Genomic DNA, 23,554 nt, shown 5'->3' on the forward strand with positions numbered 1-23,554 from the left:
TTTTAGAGCGGGGCTACTTCTCATATGGGAAATCAAATGTATAAGCAAGGGCAGATGTAGTAATAAATCACTGTTCCTTAGCTTGACACAACATGCATATAATGCTGCATAAAGTTACATTTTTGGTCCATATGAAAAAAGGCAACAGTTGAAATAAAACTATTTCTGGCAAAGGGTAACAAAATAAATGATGGCAATTTGTTATTAGGATTTTGGGCCAGACAGGTGCCCTTTGCCTAAAAGTAACCATTTAATATTCTGAAGTACTTGTGTTTATGGAAATTATGTGAGCAGAATTTAAAAGATTATGCTAACTTTAACAGGCCAGTTATATCGCCCAAAGTTAATTCCAACACACAGCATTTTGGTGCACAGTTCACATCTTCAGCCAAGAGCCATTAAGTGGTGATAGATCAAGTGATGTACATATATCTGGAAACCATTCCCAATACTCCATGATTTCTAGGATTTAACTACTATACAGCCAATGGGGCAGTGTACTGAGAAATATACTCTTCCCAACATGATGGGAAACATGGGTATGGGTGTGGGTGTGTTGCCGGGTGTTTGTGACTTTCCAGAGATAAGATTACAGCAATTCCACATGTGGATGTCTGTGTATACACCATGTGATCCAGAGGCCATGTAATGTAACAGTACATGCACAGACCATCATGCATACAATATGTTTGGATCTGAGACTATGAAAACTAGCCATCTGTATGCTGGGGGGAAAACAGTGAGGTATGAAAACAGAAGTTTTACCTAGCTTTGAAAGGGCTGCAATCTGTACTATCAATGCTCACTGCAGGCAGAGCTACAAATTTCTCAAGATGGAAGGACTTGCTTCTGTTTCAGTGGACATTATAACTGCAGTGCAGCTACGTCCTTCCACTGTAGCAAACATTGCAGTGCATTCATTTGCAATCCTTACTCAATGAAAAGAAGAATTAAACACCTTTAAAATAATTCGTAAGGCAGTTCCAACCCCATGCTATGTTCAGTGCATTATACATGTTTATGTCTCAAATATTTTCAATTACAAATTCTACTTTTCCACATATATTTCTCACCACTGATATTTAATTGCTAAGAATGAAGAAAATATACAAATAGTTGTTACCACCACATTTATACCAAAAGCCATTTTTAAAATTTCCTGACCCTTTTTTTTTCTTCTCACATGAGCCAATGCTATCTATCAAAAGCTGCTTTTCAGAACTGTATAGGTATTTTAGGAACTAAATATCTGCAAGATCAAACAGAGGAAACCTATTTTCTTTCGCCTGCAAGCACCTAGTCCTGAAAGGCGCAGAACCCCTTCAAGTCTCAATGAAATAATGGCAAATTGTATATGGTCAGTCTCTTAAGACCATACAAGTATTATCAAGGTAAGGGGTGGGCATTACAGGAAACTACTGTACTTTTTAGATAATTGAGCCAATTACTGTTTTCCCTTCAGGTGTGCTTACTTACTTACTTACTGTTTTAACAGGCAGGAAGTTAGCAGTCTATTGTGAGTCTCAAAAAGATCCTGCATTGTGACACACAGCCCCACAACCATGTTCCCCTTTTAGCTGCCATCTCACTAGTTACCATTTTTTATTTTAATTGTACATGGTCTTCCAGTCTTGGGAGACACTGAGGTTGGAATGGGCAACAGGTTATATAATATGACTCTCCTACTGGAGAGTCTGCATTTTCTCCTCACACTTCTATTTCAGGCCACTATACAACATTTCAGCAAAATGTTTTTTTAGGAGTGTCCAGCCCAACATGAAGACTGTATGAAATGGAGAATGCACCACCTTCCTAAGAAGTCTGTTCCAGTGGTTAAATTGTTATTATATAACATAACCTACTATTGTGCATTTGGTTTGCTTTAACATCCAAACATTGGTTTTTCTGTCTTCCTTTGCTACACTATAGCTTTTTAGTACACAGTACTTTCACCTTGTGAAAGTATCAGTACAGGCCTAAACAAATCTTACTTTCTCAGTAAGCTAAAAGCTCATTTCTACTGGTGCCATTGCTTTGGTGGTGTTGCTGTACATTAATGGAACCCAACAAAATTATCTACATCAACTTCCAATTAGTCAGGGTATTAAGACCTTCCAAAACTTCAACAGAAACAGATTTTGAATGTTGGGCTAGCAGTTTTCATATTTGTCAAAAGTCTCATAGAACCCTGGTCTGACTTTTCTGATGCTCATACGTATATGTTGACATTCAGGTGCAACTGACTCGCTATAGCTAGTTGAAGATGCTGTCCCAGTAATCCAGCCAGAAGATAGACGCTTTCTTTTTGCCTTATGTGAAAAGTTCCCAATTCCTTTGCTGCGTCCAAGGCAGGGGTCATCTTTCTTCCTACTGCTGACATCTTCAACTGGCTGCTCATCTCTATTGGAAGTCATTCCTTTACGCTTACATGCATCTTTCTCTTCTTCTGCAATCTTCCTGAAGTGCTCCAGTGATTCTACTTTTCTTCGTCTTTCTATTGTTTCCATTTGTTTCTTGTCCACGAAGTCCTCAAAGTACATTTTTCTTTCACTCCTCTGATCTTCAAGAAATTTCCACTCAATGTCAGTCATCTTCACACCACTGTATTGCTCCAATTTCTCTCTTGTTCCTGTGTCTGTACAAAATATGTCAAAAAGCTGCTCTGAACTCCTGTTGAAATCATCTGCTTTCTGTGTAAACAACTCATTTTTTCTTCGCTTTCTGGACTGATATAATTTTGAAAATTCCTCATACACCTTAAGAATATGCTTCTTTATGCTTTGTGTTGCTATGGTATACAAATTGCAAAACAACCAGTGCTCCTGCAGAAGTTCGGCAAGCAACTGGGCAGCATCTTCTTTGGATCGCTGGGCTTGCCCAGCCCTTTTCGGGTGCAATAGATATAGCATGTTTTGAATGACATCCTTCTTGGTAGGCAGAATTCCTTGTGCAAATTCTGATGACTCCACATAATCAACTGTTCCCAGAGTTTTTTTTGCTTTTGCTTTAGTATCCAAAGCCGCCATCATTCCTTTCCAGTGTCTCTTTATACCAAAAGCTGAAATAAAGAGATATTAAGACAGCTGAAATAGAGTAGCATCAAGAATGAAAAGAAAACCTTAATTATGTGAAGCTAAGAATATGTAAGTCAAGGTGGTCAAAGTGTTCAAGACTGCAGCCAACATAGATAATCAAGTAATTTCTGGAGAGAGCATTACTTAGTTCCACCCATTTGGACTAAGCAAGCTCCTATCTGAAAAACAAAACTGACTTGTCAAGCAGTAAAGCATCAATAAAGTATTTTATTCATGTTAGCTGCAGTCTGAATTTCCCCCTTGATCTGTCATTGGCACAGCTAAATCATTCATATATAATTCTGTATGTTCTTATATTTTAATATTTAAAAATATAGTGCTATATCATACAAGGTAGACCCAGAGTACTTGTCTGTTGATTTCAGTGGGTCTCCTTTGAGCACGATTAACATTAGATACCATCTATTAAACCCTATTAGGGAATTCACAAAAAGCCTTCTAGCAATGGCACAGGTGTTTCTCCGATTAACTACAAATCACCTCAACAAGCAGTCTTAATACTTGTATTCTGTCCATTATAACTCAGGAATCTGTGGTGGCCAAGTTACCTTAAAATATTTAAAAATATTTATTTACAACATTTCGAGCCTGCTCTCCCATCACACAGGTAGCCTTTAACAGATTGCTCTGCAACAGTTCCAAGTAGCTGTACCTTTTCCTCAATCTTGCTTTTCAAAGCTGCCTGCTCAAATAAGTGCCCTGGTATAATTACATGAATCTTCCTGTCAGTGAAACCTCATGCATCTATATTCACAAGTAAATCCCAATGAGTTGACTACAGCATTTCTTCCCAGATGTGCATAGTGTTGCAATCTGAAATGGAACAGTATTTTTTAAAGGAAACCTGAATCCCAGAATGGAAACAGGCAAAGAAATACAAATAGCACCTGTCAGCATATATACAATGATGCTTCCAAGTTTTAGCATTCAGGCAATTTCCTATTTTCGAACTGTAAGCAAATTCTCAACTGAAGGGCTCAAAACTTGGATTTTTAAGGCGATGCAATCACGGAATTTATGAAAGTCCGCTCTAGGTCCTGGAAACTATGAGCGCAGGTAGTGCACTAAACCAAAGAGGCTTGAGAGCATAGCGTCCGGGGATCACGTTCTGGAGGTCAACAGGGGGGATTAAAACAGCCCACCGAGAAGGAAGGGATCTTTCTAAAACCTGTCAAGCGGACCAACCCTGCACCACCTCAAACCACGAGGCTGTCAAGAGCACCAGAGAACACCTGCGCACCCCACTGCCCGTCTGCAAGGCAGGGACCAGGCACTCCACGTACGGCAGTTGCCAGCCCTTATTCCTGCCTGGAAAATAACGCCAATGAGGCGAAAGCCGCCACAGGCGCCCATGAGGCGGATGGGGGTGGGGCCCGGCCTCCCTCCCTCTCAGCCCCGGCAAGTTCCTCCCCACTCCCAGGCCGAAGCCGCCTGAGGCCCAGGCGCCGTTTCCCCTGCCCGGCCGGCCAACCGTTGAATAGGCCGGCCTGGCCGGCTCTAATCCGCCTCTCCCGTTATCCACAAGACCTGCCTTCGATCAGCAGAACCAGCCAGAAGAGGTAAAGCGTCAATTAAAAGCCCGCGGCCCATCCTTCGCCATCTTGGTAAGTGAGAGCGAGCGAGCGAGCCCTACGCAGCGGGAAAAGGGAAAGCGATGCCGCCGCCGCCGCCATCTTGAGGAAGGGCAGCGCGAGCAACCCTTCCCCTGTGGTGGTCTCTCATGCCGACGTCTCTATGATCTCAACTGTCATTCACCGAGTTGCTTTGAAAAAATAAACTGGGCGTTGGTAGCTAATATATGGTCCCGTTTTTGCAGCTGAGGCGAAAACCGGGCCTGTGAGGCCTCCTTGTGGGAAAAAAAGGACGAACAAGTAACGTCGGCAAAAAAAAAGACCCAGTCGCCAACTACCGTCAGGAGAGCAGAACCAGTAAGCGGAGCCAAGACAAATGGACGAAGGGGTCTTGTTTCTTAAGGGGAAGGTCGGAGGCAGGTTATCGTCAGTGCGAGGCAACCGATTGGTTAACTAACGCAGCCGTGCCCCGCTTAGCGCCATTACGCACTGGCGGAGGAGGAAGCTGATTGGTCCTTGAGGAGTCGACCCGCCTGGTCGCGATTAAACTAATAGCCTTTCTTGGGCGGAAGCTGAAGCCACACCAGTACCAGACTCGACCATAAACCAATGCCCTCTTTCGGGAGACTGTCGTCATATTACTAATGATAGTGAGAGTGGGAAGAGAGAGTCAACGGATGCCCCGGCTCCTACGCGTCAACCCGCCTTGCCACTGTCAGTCCGAATTGTGTGGCGCGGATCTGATTTGTCGGTGGCTGGAGTGTTAAGCAGCCTCAGCAGCCAATAGCTACGTGGTGAGTTGGAGGACGCGGATTGGTTCGTAGCTGAAATTTTGCCGTAGTAGCCAATAGGTGCGTCTCGAAGTTTGTATAAAAATGGTCGCGTTGAGGTGGAAGGTTGTGCAGTCTAGCATTCTGTTTTTAGCTGTTCTGGGATAGGCATCTCTCTCACTCGGGGGGCGGGAGTAGTCGTCTCTTTTCTTTGTCTCTAGGATGTGGTATTAAGATATACGCTCCCTAGTCCAAAGGGAGATTCAGTTTATGTCTTGCGGGCAAGAGCTGAGGGGAACAGTTCCCCATTTTGTTTAGCACAATTTCAGCAGTAAAAAACATCTCAGTATAAATAAAATAAAAATAAAAGGAACCAACTTGGTGACTCATATAAATTTATTGTATTGTTAGTATGGTGTCACCCATGTTCATAGGGCTTTGCAACAAAACAAGAAGGAGCTGATAGGTCCCTGCCCCAAGGGGTTCACAATCCAGAAATAGGCAATGACAGAAATGGGAGGGAAGCAGAGACAAGGCTTAGATAAGCAGTTATTTCAGGTACATGTATTTAGGGCTAATTACAATAGGGCATTGGGATTAGAAGGTTGTGCTAAAGTCTTAATGGAAAGGGCGGGGTTTCAGTGCAAAAACAAAGCAATGATAATTACAAACGGAGAGGAACGATAACAACTGTGGTTGGACTGCAAGACATCTAAGGGTCTTTCGTATAGTGTGAGGCTTTCCCATTCCACTCAACAACCCTCTGTTGTTGAGTGATTAAGCTACACAACGAAATTTTATTCTGGTAATGTGTTGGAAGTGTCTGAACCTTTTTGCTCATAAACAGTGCCTGTGCATTGAGCCTGTGAGAGAAAATGGGGTAGCAGGTGAAAATTATAACAGAATAACTACCATCACTGCAGATTGAACTACAATTTAGAATTTTTGGCTTTTTAAACTGTGGGGAGTATTGTTTTTGTTTGCTATTATGGTATGTATTTTTGTGTTTTTATATTGTCAACCACCCTGTGATCTCTGGATGAAGGGTGGAATAGAAATTTAATAAAGAATGATAATAATTTCCCCTCTACTATGAGCTTCCATGGGGACATTAGGCAATTCACCTTTGAGGAAGAGTTGTAGCTTGGTAGTGTAAAGCACATGCTTTGCATGCAAAAGGTCCAGATTCACTTTTAGTCTTTGGCATTTCCAGGTAGGATTGGGGGGGGGGGGGAATTCTGGAGAGCCACTGTCAGTCCTAAAACATATCTCCCCTATACAAATCTTTTGACAATGTGTGTGACTCTTCCTTTGACTGCCTCCCAGCTGGAAACCAGGGAAGAGAGTATATCAATCCTAGGAAGACAGGGAATCTGAGAGATGGGAAGTATTTCTTCTAACTTTCTTATGTCCATCTTTGGAGGTACCTCTACAGAATGGTAATTCAATATTCCTGACATAGGCGCCATCTCTATAGGATTGGACCCCCTCAATATTTGTAGGCAGGCCAAGCCCCCCCCCCCCAATGTTGAGGGGGTGGAGGAAGCCTCCCAATGATGTATGTCTAGTCCTTGGGCTCCTCCCACCACCACCATCCTGCCTACAAATGCAGCTGGACCACCTCAAACCGCCTCTGCCTGCCGCCTAACCTCCACTGGAGGCCTTGCAGCAGAGACCTTGGCCTAGCTGCTGCAGTGGCTGTGGAGAGCCAGTGGAGGTAAGGTGGTGCATGGGTGGTGGCGTTCAGGGCTGCAGTTGCAAGCAGGGGGCAGTGGTGTTGGGCTTCATTGCGTACCCATTGGTTTCACATGTGTGATGTCATGATGTCACGTTTCGCTTGTGTGCAATGCTGGGCCCCTCCAATCTGGGGCGCAAGTCAGTGCCTCTGATTCCTGAAGATACAGCAGAACGAGTAGTCGTGTCTTTTTGATTAATGGGCAAAGGCATGTCAGAATTTATTTGTGTGCAATTTGAAGTCTAATGTTTCATGAAACATAGTGGTTTATGTTTTTCTTAAAATAGGTTGGTGGAGAATGGAAGAGAAGCAAGTGAAGAAAGTATTAGTGAACAAAGGAAATGAGAACAGAGAGAAAATTGACTTTGATGGGGAAGAGAACAACACATCAAACAGGTTTGTAGCTTCCCTAGACTTTAAAAAATGGAGACAATTTTTTGACAATGGTAAGTGCTGAGATTTTGCTATTTTCCCCACAATATACCTTGGGAATGAGTCCTGTTGGATTAAGTGGAACTTACTTCCAAGTAAATGTGTGTAGATTGGATTGCAAAACTCCAAGCAAGTAAAAAAATCTTAGGATTGAGCTCTAGGAACTGAAAGATTATTACAGTAGTCAACTTCTTAAGTGCTAGAATGCTGTGATTTTCAGCAAAATCACTTTAAAGATTAGCAAATGCATTGTGGCATATGCTTTCATGGGCCTGGGCCCACTTTGTCACATTCATGTGAGTGTGTCATATGATGTATTCATCAGAACTGGCACCACATTTTAAAGCTTGGGGAGAGATAGTGATGTTTTATTTCAAAACCTCAGTATCATCTTTGTGGTTGTGGCAATGACGACTTCAGAAGTGGTTTGGTTAGGGCAGCATTTTTCATAACCAATGATGCAACTTTGGCCCAAAGAATGCTAGAGGTAATGTATCTTAATTCCTTTTTCTGTTGTAACTATTCTTGCATTCTGTTCCCTTCAGGAAGATATACCTAGATTACAATGCAACCACCCCTCTGGCTCCAGAGGTGATTGAGACAGTTACAGAAGCCATGCATGAAGCATGGGGCAATCCGAGCAGCTCTTACACAGAAGGTGAGAGCAAGCCTGGATGGAAACATTCTATGAAAGCATCCATCTCATTTTTATATTCATCTTGCCTTTTTAAATTCAAGTTACTGCATTGAAATGGCCCTAAAGGAATGTATTACTGCATGTGATCCACTCTCTAGCACTCGCTGAAATAAATGCTCATGCAAGGAACACAGAGCCAAATCTGGCACTTATTGTTACCAGAAATAATTATTCTGTATCAAAACAATTAAACTCTTCCAGAATTTGGGTGGACTTAATAATTTGTTTATCACTTTATTACATCCTGGAACTCAAGGTGGTAGTCTTCCCCTAATGCCACCCTTTGGAGACTCCCCCCCCCCACCTTGCCTTGATAATAAGATAAATGTGCCTTTGATTTCACAGGTCGAAGGGCTAAAAATATTATAGATGGAGCCCGTGAAAGTCTGGCTAGAATGGTAGGGGGACGACCCCAGGACATCGTCTTCACTTCTGGTGGGACAGAGGTGAGATATGAGATTCTGCTAGCACTGTTTTGACCTGGTAGTCATTTAAGAGATCAACCCATAACATGCTAGCTGTCTTTTTTTCCTAAATGGAGTCTGACTTTATTTGCTTCTCATAGCATTGGTGACTCCATTCTTAATTAGTGCCAAGTAAGACCCAGCAAACACCCATCAGATAAAAAGAAAGTCTATCCCTCTTCTGTTGAATGGCTCTATCTTTTATTTAAAACCTGCAAAGGAGCATGTATTGCAATTTGATTCACTCACATGGAGGTAATGACTACAAATCAGTCCTCTGCCTCTGATCCTTCTGAGACTGAAAGACAAGTCTGCCACTGAACTAGTGTTTGGGTAAGAAATTCAGCATTGTCTACTCCAGAGGACTGCACTGGTAAATCTGGATATTCATATGAACATATGAGATGGGGATTTGTATCCCTCCTTTTTCCATTCAGGCAAACAATTTAGTGATCCACACTGCAGTGAAGCATTTTAAGGAAAGCAACAAGCAAAGTTCTGATGGACCAAGAGAAGATAAACAAAAGACTCTGGGGCTGTGTCCACATTTAATTACATCTTGCATTGAGCATGACTCAGTCCGTCTCCCTGTGGAGCACCTAGTGAAAGAGCATGAGGCTGGTGAGTATACTGTAGTGGATAGTCAGAGATTGCTGATAAATTATACACACTTGCCAGATTCTGCTTAGGCAAAAGCTCTTTTTTAAAGCAATTTTAGTTTCTGAGTAACAAATACTACTTTTTTGGTATTGTTGTTTAGTCGTCTTAGTCGTGTTCAACTCTCTATGACCCCATGAACCAGAGCATATCTTGGAAACTCTCACTTTCTTCTCAAATCTTCTCCATTTTTATGTCCATGGAGTTTTCTTGGCAAAATACTGGAGTGGATTGCCAGTTCCTTCTCCAGATGGATCACATTTAGTCTAAACTCTCGGCTATGATCTGTCCGTCTTGGGTGGCCCTGCACAGCATAGCTCAGAGCTTCTTGCAGTTATTCTAGTCCCTTCACCACAACAAGGCAGTGATCCATGAAGGGGTTTTGTTTGGTATACTGTCTCTTTATTGTTTACTCCGAATGTGAGCTGTCTAAAGCTGGCTCAGCAGTACTTACACTGTGGTGCTAATGTCCAGAATTGGGGGCAGTTCTGAACCTTTAATTCAAATGCATTTATTTGCATCATTTCCTTTTCCTTTTCCTTTTCCTATCCTTTCCTGTGGTATCCTATCCTATCCTTCTTGCCTGTCAAAAAGTGACCAACACATGGAGTCAGAGATGGCATTCCTAACCTGGCTGATAAGTGGTCTTATCACTGCGTAGGGAGGGAGGAATATATAGCTTGTGTTCAAACGGTGCTAGGTTTAATCTCTGGTGCTTCTCCAATTGGGCAGGATCATGGCAGAACTCAGTATGAGACTCAGAGCTCTTAGTGGGGACTTTTGCAAACTGAAGAGACTTAAACAGCATGCAGCATTTCCCCTCAGCTTCCTCCTTTCTTATCTTCCAAGTATCCAGCTGAGCTCCAGGAAAATCCATTTTTGCTCAGCTGCCTCTTTCATTAAATGCTGCTTCTAAGTCAATAGCCACTTCCTCCCAAATTCCCTTATGACAGCCATATCTTAATCTTTCAAGACTAAGGAGCGCTTGTCTGTTGCCTAGCAATAGGTCTGCTATTCCCTGTGACTTTCTCCACTGCTGCCAGATACATAGTAAGTGCTGATGAACGCACTGAGCTATGGGATCAACATCTTTTTTTGCATCCTGATTTACAGAAGCCACTTTTGTACCCGTGTCCAAAGTGACAGGACGGGTGGAAGTAGATGAAGTTGTTGCAGCAATCCGTCCAACTACATGTCTAGTTTCCATTATGCTGGCCAATAATGAAACGGGGGTTATCATGGTGAGTTGTGCCTTCTTATTACATGTTTAAGAATATGAGGTTCATATATGTGGTCAGATGATCCCAAGAGCTGATGCTCCCCCAAAATATTTCCACTCTCCTTTCATTTCACCGACTTTCAATCTCAGTACAGTGGTACCTCAGGTTACATACACTTCAGGTTACAGACTCTGCTAACCCAGAAATAGTACCCCAGGTTAAGAACTTTGCTTCAGGATGAGAACCGAAATCATGCTCTGGCGGCGCGGCGGCAGCAGAAGGCCCCATTAGCTAAAGTGGTGCTTCAGGTTAAGAACAGTTTCAGGTTAAGAACGGACCTTCGGAACGAATTAAGTACTTAACCCGAGGTACCAATGTATGTTTTAGGTATACAGTAAGCCCCTCAACTTACACAGGGGTTTAAGTACTGGGGATAGTGGATAAAGCCAAAATCATGTATAGTCAAAACACACTGGATGCAACGCCAGGTGGGATTGCCAAAGTTTTCCCCCCAGATGCCCGCTCCTCTTTCTGCCCCTCTTTTAATTTTTTGTTTTTGCCAAGTGCCTAAATCTGAATGCACACATGTTAAATGTACATAAATCACAGGTCCACTGTATAGCAAAACCTTTAGTTCTACAATTTTTGTCACCTCATTGCTCCCCCAATCTAGTTTGGAATTCCAGGTTTTGCTCTCCGGAGACATAGAGACATAGCCCTATGCCGTGAACCACGGTCTCCCTGTGTAGGGTTGTGTGTTCTGTGGAGTTTATATGTGGTGTCCTTTGTTTGGATGCTGAGTTACACCAAATGCTAACTTCTACCTTAATTACAAAGGCGGGGCCGTTGTGCTACATAACAATAAAACCATAGAATACCATCAATAAAAGTTCAAATGCAACCATCAGCTTTCCAGGCAAGTAATTCCGTGAAGGCATCATATGTCAGCCAGTAGGGCAGTAGCAAAAGAGAGAGCCAGAACACTTGTGTTCCTGGTGAGATGATGCCTCCTGATGGTTCTTTCTTCTGTCAGCCTGTCTCTGAACTCAGCCAACGGATTCAAGCTCTCAATCGGAAGAGAACGGCATCTGGTCTGCCACGAATCTTGGTACACACAGATGCAGCACAGATGATTGGGAAAGGTCAAGTGGACGTGCAGGATCTGGGAGTCGATTACCTCACTATTGTGGGGCACAAGGTATGGTGCTTCTCTCTTTGGTCTACAATGTAGTTTCTACATGCAGGATAAGAGATGTCCATGCATCTAGGTCGTCTCCCAACATGGTAAATCCAATACCCATTAAGCAGAGGGTTGCTGTCAGCCCATAGAGTCATCCTTTATTGTTGATAAAATATTTAGAGAGAAAAATAAGAAAGAACATCCCAGGGCTCCCTGAACACCAGCCATCATTCTGAGAACCAGACAGTGACCATAATCCAGAGGTGCTTTGTGTGACAGGAAGCTGGCAGTAAAAACGTTTGGTGTTCATAATTGGTTTTCTCACTCACAGTTCTCATTGTGCAGGATTGCAGGCTGACTATTAGGGCTAAAGGTGTTTTTCTTATGTTGTTTAATAAATGTGTCTAATGCTATCTACATCCTGATTTCCAAAACTTTTTTTTTATTTGAAAGTTTTTCCTTCTTTCCTTACTCTCATAAAAACAGTGCACAATATGTACACACAAAGAATATACAAAGAGGCCATCTCACTTTGGCCTTTTGATAACTTTGGGGAACCATGTGCTAGAGCAGCAGTTCGTCAGGGTTTATTTTAAAATGAGAACCATTGTTGATTTGCTTGCTGCTGACAATTGTATTTTGCTACAGCTGCCATGCAGATTGTCATATGGTGACTGTAATGTAAACTCTGCCCTGAACAGTATCTTGGCCCTCTTCTCTGCAGCCCATGCATCTAGCATGGTTGCACAGAAATGCAGAAAGTGTTGTTTAAATTGTCTTTTATTTTCATCATGAACTCTTGGAACACCTAAAAACATAGTGGACAGTCGATAACTCACTTCTTAGGATGCAATGCAACTCAACTGCTTCTCCACCAGATGGCAATCTGGGAACAATGTTGAGTGAATTTGTCCACATTTTCACATTGCGCAGGAGAGCATGACCCATAGCAGGAGATGTCCAGTGTGCAAACGTCACTTTCCATTACAGTATTCAAAAACAGCTTTTCATTTTTTTATTTATTTTCTCAGTAGCCAAGTAATGATTCAAGTTAATCTCCAGGCGTAATTAGTTTAATAACTGTGGCATCTGGGAACATGTTTGTCATGGTTGTTTTTTTGAAGCACACAAATGCCTGTCAAGTGATGCAGAACAGGGGGAGAAAACACAGGAAACTCTTCTGTTATGTGTGAAATAGCACTGAGGTAGTCTAGGGGAGGGGTAGCAGTGAGCATAGGATTCACCCATACTTCTCTCCCACGGGCAACCATGATTTCCCCAAGGATTAATGTTTGCTTCTCTGCTCTTGTCAGCCTTACTTCTGTGTGGTCAAGGCACCTCAGTTTCCTGTTGGTCACACCACTTAGTTCTTGTCTGGAGGCATTAGCTTTGTGATTTATTGTTGCAGTTCTATGCCCCGCGTATTGGAGCACTGTATGTGCGAGGCCCTGGTGTCACCACTCCTCTCCATCCCATGCTGTTTGGAGGTGGGCAGGAACGGAACTTCCGCCCGGGGTAAGAAGGATGAGGGCACAGAGGGAGCCAGTTAATCCAGGGAGAGGCCAAGTAAGGTGGGGACCTCTCTTGGATGTGGGAGCAGTATGTGGGTAGCCCATGTTCCTCTTATTCACACGGGTGAGGGGCTGTGAGAGAAGACACCAAGCAGTTTTTTTTTGGAAGATAGTTTTCTTTGAGACTCCAAGGATGCATAGATTAGTGAGTGAAAGGCTCAGCTTTTGAAAACCTTTCCCTTTCATATCATGTTTCTCATTTGGCAAAGTGTGAAGCGTTTCAGGATAAGCTGCTGGGAAATGCAGTGTAGGGTTTACGTCATGGGCTGTGGCTGAGTTTTAGTGCACACACACTTTACATGCAAAAAGATTCTAGGTTCAATCCCCAACATCTCCAGGTAGGGTTGGGAAAGACCACAGCCTGAAACCTTGGAATGCTACTGCTGGTCAGTAATACTGAGCTCAATGGACCAGTGGTCTGACTTGATATAAGGCAGCACCTGAGCTTCCTAAGTCACATTCAGATGACAAGAAAGACCAGATCTCCTCCCCCCACAACTGAGTAACTCAGGAGCAGTAGCTCCTATCACACAGTAGCGCCATTTTCAGTCCCTGCATTATGCTAGTTACCCAAGTAGATATAGCCCCTGTGCTTGTGTCACTTTTATTATGCTTTAGGAATAAATACACACTTCTCTGTTCTAGGACTGAGAATACACCAATGATTGCTGGCCTTGGCAAGGTAAGCTCAGAAGTGATGAGGGCTAATAATGACAGTTATGGATTCAGCATGAGATGCTGTCCTGGTAGCAAGATTTCAACCCAGCATTCTTCTTACAATAATGTAAAGGCAGAAGCAGTGCAACAGATTTCCCTGGGTTTGCTTATCTGTGCTGGTGCTTCTCTTCCCTCACACCCTTGTGCTCTCATGCCAGAGGTGGAGTTGCTATTTGACCTATGGAGCAAGAGTTCTAAATCTGTGCACAGTGGGACATTGATAGGAGACAAGGATGCTTACAAATGTTTTACTGTAAACTCTGGTTGTTTCCCATCATTGCGAGGATCTGGTTACTGAGGACTTGTTGAAATACTAGAGGTTGTTCTTCTAGGCATATTTTTCAGAGCAAATAGCTAATCTTTACAGTTTTCCCTGTGGCTCTATGTGAATAGCATGCCAGAACAAGAAAGGTACATCAAGTTGGCCTATACTGTATATACATTGGGGTGGGGTGAGGGGAAAGTATTCTCAATAACTCAACACCCAGCCACTGTTGGAGAATATGTCCAGATTTTCTCTAGTAGCCCTCTTCATGTGCTGCTTTCACAAAGGGACAATTTGTGAAATTACCAGGAGCTGTGGGTCAGCATCTTTAGCCCCATGTCCAAGGTTGTGTAGCTCCCCCCAGCTCCTGCTATTGCCTTTTTGGCCAAATGCCTCCCCCCCCCCCAGTAGTAAACAGTGTATTTAAACAAAATGCACCATAGAGGAATAGGTTTTAAAGCAGGGAGCCTTTACTATCTGTGTAGACTGCCAATGCAGTTTAGAACCGTGATAGATCAGGTGAGTAAACATATGAAGAGAGCTTATGTCACTGAGGTTACAGGTATATAGTTATATGATTAATGGGTTTTCTTTTAGTTGATTGAGAGTGGTGGGTACCTTGCAGGTGTGCTCTAGAGAGAGAGGCCCGTGCAAAATTGTGCCATGTAGACTTTCCTTGGTCTCTGACAAATCACTGTCAGACCAAAAGAATCACATTACGAATAGGCACAAAAGGTGATTCCATTCAGATTGCCTACCCATTTCAGTCCTGCATCGAATATCCTGATCTGTTTTCATCTGTCTGGATGGGGACATTCTATGGGAATCCCCATTCCCCTCATGGTTCTGTCTCTTGTTGTAGCCACTGAGAAACATGCTATGCTGATTGTTTTCCTTTGCAGGCAGCAGACTTGGTGAGCAGGCACTGTGAGGTTTATGAAGCTCACATGAGGAAGGTCCGGGATTACCTGGAAGAGAGACTTGAAGTGAGTTCTCTGGGTGCCTGTTTTCTGGTTTGGCCTGCAACCTTTGCATAGGGAAGGGAGGATTGACCCCTGTTTGTAGATAGAATTGCATGGCACTTTCTTCTTGCTGCCTTCCTTTGTAGGAACGCTAAGCTGGGGGATAGTGAAGTGAGGGCAATCATTAACAAACATTTCTTGAAAGTATTATTTTTGCACATTTTAGGCTGTGTTTGAAGAGCAAGGAGTTTATTTTAACTGCAGGCTGAAAGGCTCAAGGAGACTGTGCAACACCTGTAACTTTTCTGTCAAGGGCTCAGGACTAAAAGGTATCCCCTATGGCTCTAAATTTTCACCATTCCTATATGGCTGCTGTCAGTCTACTTTAGGTGTTGTTGGGGGTTTTTTTGCCTACAGCTTCCACAATGATCAACACATGTGTTAATCCTGTCTATAGATCTCAAGACTGCATTGCTTTTAAGATAGTTTCAGAGCAGATGAAGACCAGACTGCTGCTGTGTGAGGGAGAGTGGGGAGATGCTGAAATATGGTATTGGAAATTGGTTTTCTAATTTCTCAAAGAAATTACAAATTGTGAAATTTTGCAAATACAGTGGTACCTCAGATTACATACGCTTCAGGTTACATACGCTTTAGGTTACAGACTCTGCTAACCCAGAAATAGTACCTCAGGTTAAGAACTTTGCTTCAGGATGAGAACAGAAATCATGCAGCGGTGGTGCAGCGGCAGCAGGAGGCCCCATTAGCTAAAGTGGTGCTTCAGGTTAAGAACAGTTTCAGGTTAAGAACAGACCTCCAGAACGAATTAAGTTCTTAACCAGATGTCAAAGAGAACAACAACTACCAGACTTTTAGAAGACATCTGAAGGCAGCCCTGTTTAGGGAAGCTTTTAATGTTTGATGTAACATAGTATTTTAATATTCTTTTGGAAGCCGCCCAGAGTGGCTGGGGAAACCCAGGCAGATGGGTGGGGTATAAATAATAAATTATTATTATTATTATAACTGTACAGTGGAACCTTGGGTTACGTACTGTCCCCCTTACAAACGCTTTGGGTAATGAGCTCAGCTAACCTGGAAGTATAGTGGTACCTCTGGTTACGAACTTAATTCGTTCCGAAGGTCCATTCTTAACCTAAAACCATTATTAACCTGAGGTACCACTTTAGCTAATGGGGCCTCCCACTGCCACTGCGCCACCGCCGCACGATTTCTCTTCTCATCCTGGGGCAAAGTTCTTAACCCGAGGTACTACTTCCTGGTTAGCGGAGTCTGTAACCCGAAGTGTTTGTAACCAGAGATACCACTGTAGATACTCCTGGTAGCAAACTTTGTCCCGGGATGTGAGCGGAGGTTGCGTGGCGGCGGCAGCAGGAGGCCCCATTAGCGAAAGCAAGCCTCAGGTTAAGAACAGTTTCATGTTAAGAATGGACCTCCAGAACGAATTAAGTTCGTAACTGGAGGTACCACTGTAAACAAAGTAAATGAGTTTTAAGCTTCGGCTTTTTATAATTTCAGCATGAATTTCATATTTATCTCAGGAGGGATTCTAATTGTAAAACCCACATCCTGATTTTATCTATTAAACCTTTTTGTCATTAAAACCCTACTTTGCCTGTTCAGATCTGCATTTGACAATTTTATATGTATGATGTGCATTAACTTTTGCATTTGTTTATTCCCCACCCCCCCTCCAGCTTTAGTGAGAAGTCAGTTCTAGCAAAAGTGTAGGTGGGATAAGCACTGAATGGAGTGAGGGGAGGTTGAAAACTGATTCTGTGGGTTCCTTCCTCCACCAGGTCCTTGGGTATTTCATGGCACGCCTATGTCTTGTGTTTTCTGCAGGTCGGCTGGTGCTATCTCACTGTAGGACTTTGCTTGCCAGTGTTGGTGCTGCATGCCACTCCGAGAAGGGTGACCGGTAAAGAACCATGTTGGGAAACTGGGCATTCTGTGGCTGGAGGGGACAGATCCATCTGATGTAGAAAAGTGAAAGCAAAGGGTGCAACACCTGTACTCACCCACCTTCTCAGGGAACTCTGCTTCTTAATGGTAGTAATAGAGTGTGTGTATGTGTGACAATAGTAGGATTCACCCAACCTGCCCTGTCAGCAGCAGCCCTGCACAAGGACTTGTACTTGCACAGTGTAACTTTCCCATCTCCCACCACGTGCCCCAAAATTGGCTCGGGGAGGGGAGTCAGGAGAACCCCACAACAGTGGGTGGAGATGGTGGGAACGTTTTGTCTGGCAAGCTGAAATGCTTGTGCAGGCAGAATGATTGGAAGAGCACAATGTTGAATTCCACCCTATGACAGTAACGCCAGCCCTTACATCTTACGGTCTTCTCTCCTGCCCCCCAAAGATGTACAAAAGGAACGTTTTCCATTTTCAAACGTGAAATCCTCCTGCTTTAGGAGAAGACTGCCAGAGACATGTGACACCGCCTCCCAGAATCGCTCACCCTGCATCCGAGACATGCCATTTGCCCCTGGACAATGGGCAGACTAATCCTGTCCCTCCACTTAGCTGTGTGAACCACCCTTCTCCTGGCTTTAAAGAGCTACTGGTCCAGGTCTAAGAAGTGGAAGGGGTTGTATAGTTGCCACAGTGCCAGTCCCACTTTTCCCCCAGTTGGTAAGGGCAGCACAGGAGAGGGTGCTAGCAGTAGGGGGTTACTGAGATAGTGTTGCAGACTGTTGTCGCTTATTCAGGAGCTGAGCTTATTTTGCAAGCTGGTCAATTTGCTTTAAGTTCATAAGCCCGTTAATGTATTTGTATCTTAGTGGAAAGTGTTTTCTTTGCACTTTTGTACAAGCCAACATTTGCATAAGCTGTGGCCTTTCCACCCTTTTGGAACTCACAGGGGATGGTTCCAGCTGGGCAGGGAAGTAGGTGATCAGCTAAGTGCCTAGGATTAGGATATCATCAAGTGGTTTTCCTTTGAATAGAGAGAGCAGTGTAGTGTGACAGATCATGTGTCTGAGCAGCAACTTGCTCCCCTGCTGTTGTGCGCTGCTTGTTTCAAATACTGGAGAGAGCAGTGGAAACCTAAGTGCCTTGTATTGTATTTCTTTCACCTAAAGATTTTCCTAGAATGCTTGTGGTTCAATTTTATGTCTGAGACCTGCAAAATCATATGAGCATATTGGTATGACAAGCCTTGTGTCCCAATTGATTAGCTACATAATGCTGGAGCCAAATCTGAGAACAGAATGTGCTACAATCGAGGCTTTTGCTCACATACCTGCTCCAGAGATAATACATTTCAGTTCCATGTTTCCACATGGATGCGCACAGGATCACGTTCAAAAGCAGGTTCCTGAATAGCAAGCGTGAAGGGCCAAACTAAATTCAGATGCCATTCACACAAGTAACAACTGCAGGAATGTGGGGCAAGTCTGGACTGGCACCCTGTTATTGGGGGAGAGAACTGAACCACTCCTCCCCTGCCATGGTGGTCCCAATCTGGATGGAGCTGCCTGTGCCTACTATATGCATGGGGGGAAAGCTTCCACTGGAGAAGATAGAAACATTTCCCCCCAATGTGATTAATAGGGGCAGGGGGCCACAGCAGGGAAAGCTCTCTTACAGTACCTCCATTCCAGGATCCCCATCCAGCTCTTCTTGCTAACACTAGATGGTCTTGCATCTAGGTTGGGCTTAAGTCAGATTGATTTGTTTGTTTTTTACATTTCTTTCTCATGCTTTGATGAGTTCAGAGCAGCATACACAGTTCTTTGACTCTCTTTTGACACCAAACCTGTGAGGAAGTTAGCTAGTCACTAGCTCAAGGTCAGTTAATTATGTCTGAGCTGGGACCTAGGCTCTCCCCAGTTGTAATCTGACACTCTAACCACTCTACATACCAGTAGATGGGGAACCTTTTTTAGCCACATTCCCTCCTGGGCAATATTTCAGAGGCTGCCTGCAAGAGAAAAGTGTTGCCTATCATTTAAGACCAGCACTGCAGTGGATCTGCACCTAAGCTGGGGTGACTGCAGCATTCGTAGGAAGAACAGTGGTGTGAATGTGCACTACAGAGGCAGAGTTCTTTGCGGCTCATATTGGAAACTAATAAGACTTAGAAATAAGTATAGGACTGCATAATTTTTGTTTCCTTCCTCTGTTCACTTCTTGGAACCACTGTAGGGAATTTTAGGAGGTTAAACTTGACTTACTTTCTCTTTGTTCACCAGGCCATCCTCTATCCTGCTTAGCTGCGGAATTCCTTATGACGTGGCACAGAACGCCTTGCGTCTCAGTGTGGGTCGTGCTACCAGCAAGGAGGATGTGGACCTGATTGTGGAAGATCTGAAGCAGGCTGTGGCTCAGCTACAATAGGCCGGATTTTCAGTCACCTAGTGAGACAGTTTTGCCCTCTAAACCCAGGAAGTGAGCTTACCTGACCCTAATTTTCCATTGCTCTAGGTGCTACTTACATTTAACAGAATGAGGCTAGATAACATTCTAGTCAGCATCCGGCCACTGAATTCTTGTTGAATAATCTCTAGTGATTCCCCAGCCCTTGAATACAGCAGGCCAGAAATCAGTGCTCCCTGAATGTAGTCACTATGCTGAGCAGGCTCTGCCAGCAGTTTTTACTCATTGAAGTGGGTAAACATTTCTAGTTGGATGATTAGATCTATGATTGAGGTTTTTGTGTGGGTTCAGGAAACATGCCTAAATATTATGGTTTGAATGGACAGGTGAATCCCAAAATATTGAAAAATTGGGAGCTTGCCTTGGTACCTGGAAACGGCCACTCTTTTGATGCCACCCTTCTGGGGTATTCCTTACCCCCGAAGGAAAGCAGTTACCCTCTATATAGGCACTGAAGGAACATGAATATTTCTTCTGGCTGCAGCAACAGGTTGTAGCTGCTATAGTATTGCTGCTGAGATGTGCAGTGGGATTAGAATGTGCATTCTTCTAGAGCTGAAGAGGAGAGAGAGAGAGAAAGAGAAAGAGAAAGAGAGAAACCTTCATTTCACATTGCTGTGTTTTGTGTTATGAAGGCTGCATAGAACTTCTCTAACCTAGGGCTTATCCACACTTCAATTGTCCTGCTGCTTTTTCTAGAGAAAATTGCTCTTTAGCGCTCAATCAGAGCAAATGGCAATTTGGGTTTTCCCCGGATTGCTATTTGTTCTGATTTGTTGCTAAAGAACGAGTTTTCCCTTGCAAAGGAGTGGGTCAAACAGAAAACCACTCAAAAGTCATACTTTCTAGGCACTGCACAAGTAGAAGTGGGGATGATCTCCTAGTGTTAAAGGGCTATTTAAGTTATGAAAAGAATCCAACTGGAAATGGTGATGGTGGGGGATTTGAACCAGGAACTGTTACTGCTACTATCTGCCCTGGTTGCCAAGAGGAGGAAATCAATCATAGCTGTCATCTCACGTAGCTCTCACGTAGCAACAACAGATCCTGGTTGTAGCTGTTGCTGCTGGTTTACCCTAAATGGAGAAATACTCTAATGATGGGGCAGGTGATGTCAAGAGAGCCAGCATAGCAATCATTTTCCATTAGCAAATGGTAGACAACTGCATGCTGGTTCTCTTGTCATTGCCTGCCCAGCTGGCTTGCATCTTGATCAAGCCAACAGCAAGGATCTGACTGGCAATGGTTTACTTTCCCATAAGAACAGGTGGTGGCGAGAATTCTGCCTTTCCAGGCAGTTCTCTTCTGCTGCTCTTTGTCTTGCCTACAAGGCATTCTGAATACCCTGCTCTTCCTTGTCAGGATGCATGGCAGGGGTTGCTCTTACAGTGAGCTTCCCCCTGCAGGGAAGGAAAGGTACTACATGGACCCACTGCTATAACTGCTTACCTTGTCTGTGAGAAGGAGGCACCTATATGCAAGAATATCATGGGGGATTTTGTCCTTTTATAGAGAGAGAGAAAGTTACAAGCCTGGTGAATCAAGGGGATGCTGTGGATGTAGTGTAGCTTGATTTCACTAAGACTTTCAACAAAGTCCCCCATGAAATTCTTACGGAGAAGTTGGTAAAATGTTTGCTGGACAAGGTTATTGTTAGATGGATTTGTAGCTCCCAAACACAAAGAGTATTCAGTAATGGTTCCTCATCATCCTGGAAAAAAATGACAAGTTGGGTGTTCTGTCCTGGGCCCATTGCTGTTCAACATCTTTATAAACGAATTGCATGAAGGAATTGAGAGGGTGACAGTCAATTTTGCAGATGACACTAAACTTGGAGAGGTACCTAATGCTGCAAAACACAAAATTCGGATTCCAGATGACCTTAACAGATTAGAGAATTGGCCCAAACTAACAAAATTTCAATAGGGAGTTGGGCTAGATGACGTTAAGAATCCCTTCCAACTCTATAATCCTATGAAATGTAAGGTTCTGCACTTAGGCAGGAATGGGGGACACCTGGCTTGCCAGTAGTAGTTGTGAAAATGATCTAGGGGTCTTGGTAGATCACAAGCTTAACATGAGTCAACAGGGTTTTGACAAGCTGGAACATGTGCAGAAGAGGAACTGTTGAGGAAGTTGAGTATGTTTAGCCTGGAAAAGAGGAGAATGAGAGGTGATATGGTAGCCATTTTCAAATACCTAAGGTCTGCCACCTTGACCTGTGCAGCATATTATGCAGTTGCCACTGCAGGCACTGTGTTTTGTAGCATGAAGAGTGAGGGGAAGGATGAAGGTTATGCCTTCTCACTTATATAAGCAAGTTTGCACATTAAGCTACCATAGTCCATCTCTGTGCTAAACACTGTGATGCATGATGCTCTCTTTTCTATCATGAAAGAGCCAGTACTTTTGTTACAAAGGAGGGAACTGGAGAAAGGGGTGGGGCAAGGACAGAAGAGTGGTAAGGCAAGCAGAGTTCAGATTCTCCCTCCTTTTGGTTAGCACCTTCAGATCTTATCTGGGGTCCCTGGATTGCTGCAGCCTTGATAGGTATTATAAAATAGTAATTTAGTCAGGATGGATTGTATACTCCATAGTGCTAAGGTGAATATTCTGTTGGTGCAAGAACTTCTCCTTGCGCAGCAGAACATTCTCCCCCTGTGTAACGCTGAATCTGTTATGGGGGTTCACCCAACCCTCTGGAGCAGATTTGGAGGGGAGGCACGGGGAGGAGAGGGGTGGGGTTCCATTGCACTAATGCAACTATTTAGCTGAATACTGTCCTATATTATTTTGTTTGTGGGCAGGAGAAGGGACCAATACATAGATATTCAACGTCCCAGGTGAGGCACATAGGTAGGCTGGTTATATTATCGGAAACAATTGTTAGCACCAGAAGCAAATGCCCACATGCAGTTCCTCAGTTTTGTGCATGGGAAGCTAGTAGGTCTAATCCTACAGGAATAGGAACGATTTTACTCAACTCAGGGAGACAGGAATCATTGTATTTCCTTAGACTGACAAACTAATATTTGTTTCCTGTAAAAAGAGTTCAGAGAAAATAAGACTCTTGCCTAGCGCCCTCTTTCCCAGTAGATGGTGCCTAATGCTTTTAGGGGATTTGTCACATCTGTAGGAACAAATGCTGTATTTTTTAACTGGTTGGCCTTTTCCTTTGTTTTCCTGGCACGTAAGCTGATTTTGTAGATCTGTATCAGCTCCCTGAACTGTCTTTTGTTTGTATCCATGAAAAGAAGACCCCAAGGACTACTTTTCAGTTAACTGTCATAGGAAAACATCAGACCTGCTGTGAAGAATGTCTTGCTGGCCCTGTTGATGGGGAAACACTGATAAAATGAAACTTGCTGGATTGGGGAGGACAGCCAGGCACAAATATATGGGGGAAAAATGTCTGTCTGGAAATGTTACGTGTTATGCTATATTATGTGTATTTCTTGAAAGCTTTTGAGTTTCAGAACCATTGTGGAAGGAATTCAAAGAAGGCAATTAAGTAGGGACCAGGATAGACTCACGTCTATTTCAACTTATTTTGCTACACAGATACAGCCAGTCCAGCTGATAATAGGGATAAGAAGACAAGATCAAGGGTTGGTTTCACGATTCTGTGGCTTTTTATGAATGTGAAATCACAAGCTATTTGCTGACCTATCAAAATGTTAATCTGGCATGCTGCTGTCTGTAGCCTTGTTCTGTGGAGCCAAGGTGGGTAACACTGTAAAACAGATATTAACTCAAAGTCTAAAATACATTAAAATGTGATAAGTTAAAAGTAAGCCTGTATCAATGCCAGCCTG

General features: G+C 43.5%; 2 protein-coding genes across 8 annotated transcripts; one reads left to right on the forward strand and one right to left on the reverse strand.

Annotated features, from left to right (window-relative positions):
* Positions 1–995: 995 nt before the first annotated feature.
* Positions 996–5,357, reverse strand: LOC310708006 (uncharacterized protein). Its single transcript, XM_083505687.1, has 2 exons — positions 4,627–5,357; positions 996–3,058 (listed from the first exon to the last, which is right to left on the reverse strand). Exon 2 carries the CDS (start codon positions 3,027–3,029, stop codon positions 2,151–2,153), a length of 879 nt encoding a protein of 292 aa, XP_083361813.1. The 5' UTR covers positions 3,030–3,058; positions 4,627–5,357; the 3' UTR covers positions 996–2,150.
* Positions 5,323–23,533, forward strand: SCLY (selenocysteine lyase). 7 transcript variants are annotated; one of them, XR_014526795.1, is made up of 14 exons: positions 5,323–5,460; positions 7,459–7,567; positions 8,149–8,261; positions 8,646–8,746; positions 9,202–9,385; positions 10,535–10,662; positions 11,675–11,839; positions 13,230–13,336; positions 14,038–14,074; positions 15,277–15,360; positions 15,563–15,665; positions 17,203–17,278; positions 19,556–22,406; positions 22,511–23,533. XR_014526795.1 is itself a non-coding variant. In XM_083505661.1 (13 exons), exons 2-13 carry the CDS (start codon positions 7,470–7,472, stop codon positions 19,698–19,700), a joined length of 1,341 nt encoding a protein of 446 aa, XP_083361787.1. In that variant the 5' UTR covers positions 5,323–5,460; positions 7,459–7,469; the 3' UTR covers positions 19,701–23,533. The 7 variants fall into 7 exon arrangements, 6 of the variants coding, with proteins under 6 accessions (XP_083361787.1, XP_083361788.1, XP_083361791.1 ...); XM_083505661.1 differs by having other exon boundaries at positions 19,556–23,533; XM_083505662.1 differs by having other exon boundaries at positions 5,381–5,517; positions 19,556–23,533.
* Positions 23,534–23,554: the final 21 nt, after the last annotated feature.

Source organism: Podarcis liolepis (genome assembly GCF_965112155.1).
Source record: "Podarcis liolepis genome assembly, chromosome: 5".
NCBI lineage: Eukaryota > Metazoa > Chordata > Lepidosauria > Squamata > Lacertidae > Podarcis > Podarcis liolepis.